The sequence below is a fragment of the Hippoglossus stenolepis genome, chromosome 16, assembly GCF_022539355.2.
Source record: "Hippoglossus stenolepis isolate QCI-W04-F060 chromosome 16, HSTE1.2, whole genome shotgun sequence".
Lineage (NCBI taxonomy): Eukaryota > Metazoa > Chordata > Actinopteri > Pleuronectiformes > Pleuronectidae > Hippoglossus > Hippoglossus stenolepis.
In genome coordinates, this window is record NC_061498.1 from 16,490,462 (window position 1) to 16,497,281 (window position 6,820).

Genomic DNA, 6,820 nt, shown 5'->3' on the forward strand with positions numbered 1-6,820 from the left:
GTCTACGCTATATTTATTATCATGAATTATATATAACGCTATTCTGTAATCGTCGTAGCTGTAGTTACGCGCTACGACCACCGGCGGCACTACGGCATCATAATCAGACAGGGCAGCGTACAACACTTCCGGTAGAAACCTGCAAAATAAAACTTGATAATTACGCAGCAGAGACCGTGGTCACGTGATATCCGGTGCGAGACACCAGCCGATACCATGCTTTTAATTTGAAAGAACATCCCCGTGCCTCCTGGACGTCACTACAAGGACAGTTCAGGTGAAGCTCAGCCAGCGTCACGTTTACTGACAGAGATTCTCGAGGTAAGGTGATGTAGACATTTTGTCATGTAGTTTTTTATGCGCTTCACTCTCTGAGTTGTGTCAATGAGACAAACGGCTGTTTTCCGCTCAGGATCAGAGGCTGTTTGCTCGCAACATGGTCCCATGCTACTTAGCCACCGCTAGCATGCTAATGCAAGATTTGCTAGCAGCTAATAATAAAGTGAGAGAGTGCTGGGGGATGGGTAGGACACTGTGATATACAGCTTGTGGTTTAATCCTACATTATATATCCGTTAGCTTTGACTCAAGTGCCACTACAGAAGCGAGCAAAGTCAAACATAATCCGCTAATTTAGCCTGTTAGCAAGTATGTCGCCAGTGTTAGCTAAAGTTAGTTGGTGCGGCTATCTGGTTGAATCTTTACCGGATCTAGCCACACACGGTAGGGCTACTGAGCTAAGCCTGTATGTTGCCCCAGCATCGTCACATTAGGTCATCACAATATCTTATGTGGATTTATTGATATGTCTTAATATTTGTATTCACACCACCAAAGTGCTACACTGGAAACGAGTTCTCAATGTTTCCCAGTGGAGGTGCACTAACGCTCATGTGTTCCTGCTAGTTAGTCTCTATCCGTAGGGATCATCTGGTCTTTGGGGGTCATATGCAGTCTATGGGGTCATCACGTGAACACCCACCGTGTGAGCAGGGACTGGTCTGTTGCTGTGTTATGACCTGTTTAACCTGCACTCTGTCACAGCTTAACCGCCAGTGCCAGGTGCCCAGTTTGGACCATTGTTAAATATTACACAAGTTGTCTTGAAGTGATAACAGGTTGAAATGATCACCACACTTATTAGGCCTGTGTCATATAATCCTAGAATATGAACGTAGTCCTTTTGAAGTTGCAACATCAGAATCAGAATGTATTTATTGCCAAGTAGGTTTACACCTACCTGGAATTTGCCTTGGTATATAGGTGCATACAATGAACATAAAAACACTAAGTACTACACATAAGAAAAAAACAATATATAAAAGATATGTAAAGTAAAAAGTAAAATGCAAAATGCAAAACAGGAGTGCAATATGCAATGTGCAATGTAATGTAATGTGTGTTAATGTAACACAGACTTGGGGCGGGATAAGAGTCCAAGTCAGGTGGGGGTCCCGGGCCTTGTTGATAAGGCCAACTGCAGCCGGGAAGAAGCTGGTCTTGTGGCGTGAGGTTTTGGTCCTGATGGAATATGTGCCTGGAATATGAACGTAATCCTTGGAAGTTGCAACATGTAGTGCTATGATCGCTTGAAATTTGACATCCTTCTTTTCAAACACTTCTTTTCTTTTTGTATTCTACATGTAAAATGTCTATTTGACCTTCCCCTATAAGCCTTTAAACACCCTTATTTTTGTGTTTTCTTTTACACCCTGCTATTCCTCCTTCATGCAGGTCCGACAATGCGAAGTGCATATCTCCTCCTGATACCCGCGCTGCTCCTCCTTCTGGTCTTTCCTGTCACAAGAGGGCGTTACAATGATGACTTTGACGATGGCGAGGACATAGTGGACTTCGATGACAATGACTTTGCTGAGTTTGAGGACATGAATGAGGATCAGGCAGCTGAGGCCGAAACTGACCCTCCACCTCGAGTCTCACAGTCCTCACAGCCTGATGAGGATGAGGATGAAGATGAAGCCACCGTGGAACTCGAGGATGGCCAGGATGGCTTTGAGGACTCTGAGACACAGGTATATTGTCTTTTTTGGGGGGACAGAGCTCATTAATCAATTGTTATTCAATATTTATGGTGTTATATAAATTTATACAGAATCTAGAGCAAAACTAATTACGTGTTTCCACAGGATCAAGACAAGTTTGACCACGAAGAGTTTGAGGGGATTGGACCCATGGAGAAGACTGGCCACTCCATGAAGGACCCTCTTATAATCCACACAGTAAGCTGGTCTTATTGTTAAAATCGTCTCAGAATACAGATCCTTGCTGATTGTGATCTGCTTACGCTCTACATGTGCAAAGAGTTTAGGTTGCCTGTAAAAAAAAAAAAATTCCTAATGTATTTTAGAGCATGCTGCACTGTAATGCTCTTTCAATGTAATGGGTGTGCTGTAATGAAAATTCTAGGAAGCAGCTGCAGGAGGCCATTGTAATACATTTAAAGCAGACAAAATGCAGGTCACCGCACTGTTTGTAACTGCTGTTGAATAGGATTTGTGTAATTTATTTCAACTGTCAACATCGAACATCACCTTATTCACACTGATATTGACGCACCACCTGCTGTTTCTCTGTAGGTTCCTGCACATCTGCAGAACAGCTGGGAGAGTTATTACATGGAGATCCTGATGGTTACTGGCCTGCTGGCCTACATCATGAACTATATCATCGGCAAGAATAAAAACAGCCGCCTCGCGCAGGCCTGGTTCAACTCACACAGAGAACTTCTAGAGAGCAACTTTGCACTAGTGGGTGAGTTCTTCCACGTCTTTGTTCCCTGTTGTGTATATCCACTGTGTCTGTGGTCACAGCCAAATGGTTCAAACGGGGGTGGTCAGTTAATTGTCAGTAATCTGTTTGTAAAGGTGATGATGGCACCAGTAAAGAAGCAGTGAGCACCGGGAAGCTGAATCAGGAAAACGAACACATCTACAACCTGTGGTGCTCTGGACGTGTTTGCTGTGAAGGCATGCTGATCCAACTCAAGGTATGGGATTTGTGTTACGCTATGTTTGTGTTCTGTTTTTAGTGCATTGTGTTAAATATAGAGTCATGTAATATATTTATTTTCTTCCCTCAGTTTCTTAAGAGGCAGGACCTGCTCAATGTTCTGGCCAGGATGATGAGGCCTGCCGGTGACCAAGTAGTACGTGCCTGTCAAACATTGATTGTTTGGAATATTTTAAGTGCAGTTCAAAGTACAGACTTTCTGGAATATATGAGTATTATCACAGTTCCTCTTTTTCTAATCCATAACATCTGTCTGCTGGTTTGTAGCAAATCAAAGTGACTCTTAATGATGAGGACATGGACACTTTTGTGTTTGCTGTGGGCACTAAGAAGGCAATGGCAAAACATCAGAAGGAGATGCAGGACTTGGTAAATATCCTTTTATAACGTTTGGTCAACAAATCGCTGCATTTTGAAGCCACGTTTGATATATTAATTTCTGTTCCACCTGTTACAGGATAATCTGTGTATAATTTTGACGTCTCCCCTTCATTTTATTCTCAGAGTGAGTTCTGCGGTGACAAGCCCAAGTCTGGGGCCAAGTATGGGCTCCCTGACTCCCTCACTATTCTTAGTGAGATGGGTGAGGTCACAGATGGAGTGATGGACAACAAGGTGAAGTCTATTTATTTTTTTATTTTTACCCTAGTCTCACATTCATTATTATTATTATTATAAAATGATCTACAAAGGGTCTGAATATTTGAGAAGAGTTTCTTGATTTTGGCCTGTAACAGCTTCCTATACTTAAATCCAACTCTCCCATGACAACTTTGCCTTTGGATCCATTTGTTTATTTTTAGATGGTGCACTACATCACCAACAATGCCGACAAGATCGAGTCCATCCATTTCTCGGACCAATTTTCTGGTCCAAAAGTTATGCAAGAGTGAGTATTATTCACGCCACCTTTTTGATCTTTCAACTGCAAGTTATAATGTGGGGCTAATAGTTACTGTTTTGTCTTTCAGGGAGGGTCAGCCATTGAAGCTGCCTGAGACCAAGAAGACGCTGTTGTTTACATTTAATGGTGAGCCTTCTGTCTCTCCTTCACCCCATGATTTGATTTTACTTGTGGGTTATATCTATACTTAATGTGTTTTGTGTTTGTGTTTGTTTGTAGTGCCTGGTATGGGCAACACCTCTCCCAAAGACATGGACTCTCTGCTTCCTCTCATGAACATGGTGATCTACAGCATTGATAAAGTCAAGAAACTCAGACTCAACAGGGAGGTGAGCAGGATTCAAGTGCTCTGGTGGCACACGGTGCACCCACATTTTAAATTGAAGGTTTAAGTGCAGCTATTAATCAATTTATCCTCCTCTGTATATTTAGGGCAAACAGAAAGCTGACAGGAACCGGGCCCGGGTGGAGGAGAACTTCCTGAAGCAGACTCACGCTCAGCGCCAAGAGGCAGCTCAGACCCGCCGGGAGGAGAAGAAGAGAGCTGAGAAGGAGAGAATCATGAATGAGGAGGACCCTGAGAGACAACGTCGTCTGGAGGTCTGAAATGGGAAATTATAAGGGATCATTCAACATTGTGGGATTTATGATTATTCTCTTTCCTGCTCATCGATAGATGAGAAGATTGATACCACTCTTGGAAGCAGAACATAACGTATACATTTTTCTGCAGAAATCCTATATTTTTGTATACAGCACATCGACACCAGTGTTGTCCCTTATCAACAAAAGCTCTCAAATCTTTTCTGTCTAAGGTGACATCTTTGTTGGTGTCTTATATGTGTAAGACTTGTAGATATTTGTATTCTTTTTGTGAATTCCAGTTTTGCCTCCATTGCGTGTTAGAAACGTCATCAACGTGCCCACTCGCCGGTGGTGAATTCTCTGGACTTTTATCAGGCTGTATTTTCACATGGGCTCACTCAGAAATTCTCATGACATTTTACTAGGAGGTGTATGTGAAAAACTGTCCAGAGTAACTGACTCAGATATTTGCATTGTCGCATACAGCCCCTCTGGATAATGTCCAGAGTTCAGTGCACGTCTGAAAGCATCGTAGGTGTAGCACTGTCAAAAGATACGAATCTGCCTGCCTCCAAATCTACATTTCTGTTATATTTCGTTGGTTTTAGATTTTGTATTTTTTGACCTATTGAGCGGTGCTAACTGGCTATTTACTGTACAAACATGTGAGTTGAATATTAAATTTTGTCTTTTAGGAAGCAGCCCAGCGACGTGACCAGAAGAAGATTGAGAAGAAGCAGATGAAGATGAAGCAGATCAAAGTAAAAGCCATGTGAAATGCCACCACAGGGTTTGAGATACAAGCACACACGGAAGTAGTGCTCAGTTTTCTCCAGCTTCTCTCACCACAGCTCTGGCTCACGGTCGCTCCGGCTCCAAACAGAAATCCTGTGCCTCTGGGTGTGTCAAGCTTTGCTGCTTGTGCCACCACCTGCTCCATTTGGTGTGGCTAAAGCTTAATGACTGAGAGGGACTTTTTTTCACCATCAAATCTGTCGCCACAAATCATGCCAGGATATTTCCTTTTTTTCCTTTTTTCTCTAAAACTATCTTCTCAAAACTAATCAAAGCTCTGTTTGAAAGCTGTGTAGCTCGATGAGGTTTTTAAAATAATTTTTTTATTAAAGTTTGTTTCTTGCAGGCTGTTTATATTGAATATCTGAGCAAACATAATAAAGTGCACTGGAGTCTGTTGGAATACTGTCTCTTGTTTTGTTTTTTTAATTGAAATATCTGATTACTGATGATTAGTGAATTAAATATGGCCTGTGGGTCATTGAATAGTGGTGTAGTAATAGTAATGTGCAATCTAGTAACTGATACACAGAACTCTTGGTACCAGCAGTTAAGAGTGAGGGTCTAAAACAGGCACCAGAGGCTCGATGCTTAATTTAACTTATAGTTTTGTCAGCAGAGTCTGAACTAGATTTGGTTACATCAGTGTGGTCGTCTCTTTACAAGCTGAAAGAGGTAATGATAGCCCTGTCTAGTCAGAAGCTTTTTATAATGTAAATCTGATACACTAAATCGTACGGTCTCAGAAGTTGCCATGGAATACATTGAACTCACCCAAAAACTTAACTCCTAAGTTAATAACAGTACATAATACAGGTGTTACTGAAGTGAATAATGTTTAAACTGCCCAGTGTAGTAGTGTCCATCGGTAATGGTGCAGATGATAAGAATGAACTTTCATAAATCTTGATATTGCAGACATACACTCAGGTGCCGGTTCTGGAAAGATATCTAAAACTAATGCAATCCAATACTCCCAATGTCCAGTTTTTGTTTTTTAAGGGGGTTGGTTCTTTTGTATGGACATTGTGGATGATGAAGCTATGTAGTAAAGACAAACACTAGTGAGAGTGAGCCCTAATGAGGACATTGAGTGAAAACAGAAGACTTCAACAACAGACTGGTGGTTCTTTCTGGTCTAACCACACTTATATAAACTGGGTTAACTAAAACTACTAAAACAGTCAAACGTCTCAGTGTAACCAACATACATAACCCATACTGCTGCCAAAACAACAGGTCCTCCCATGCCCAACCCCTCTGAGCTCAAATGTAACGTCATTATTTGCATCATAACCTCAGTAGCACAGGACATCGCTCATTCACTCAACTGCCACTTCTCAATATTACCTTCAGGACACAGGTTCAGATCCACGAGGTGCAACAGGGCCCAGCACCAACTGCAGCACGACAAACCACATCTTCAGAATTATCCTAATAATAATAAAAATGCATAGTACTTAATTTCTTTCTGCCTTCTTGCTCAGGTTTTTATTTCACCTGCAA

The 6,820-nt window shown here is 41.8% G+C and overlaps 1 protein-coding gene across 1 annotated transcript; it reads left to right on the top strand.

The window, feature by feature from the left end:
• The first annotated feature begins 170 nt into the window (after window positions 1–170).
• Window positions 171–5,717, top strand: ccdc47 (coiled-coil domain containing 47). Its single transcript, XM_035181525.1, has 13 exons — window positions 171–321; window positions 1,735–2,033; window positions 2,148–2,240; window positions 2,598–2,772; window positions 2,886–3,007; window positions 3,101–3,166; window positions 3,298–3,399; window positions 3,535–3,645; window positions 3,834–3,919; window positions 4,002–4,060; window positions 4,154–4,263; window positions 4,367–4,534; window positions 5,215–5,717. Exons 2-13 carry the CDS (start codon window positions 1,743–1,745, stop codon window positions 5,293–5,295), a joined length of 1,464 nt encoding a protein of 487 aa, XP_035037416.1. The 5' UTR covers window positions 171–321; window positions 1,735–1,742; the 3' UTR covers window positions 5,296–5,717.
• The last annotated feature ends 1,103 nt before the right edge of the window (window positions 5,718–6,820 follow it).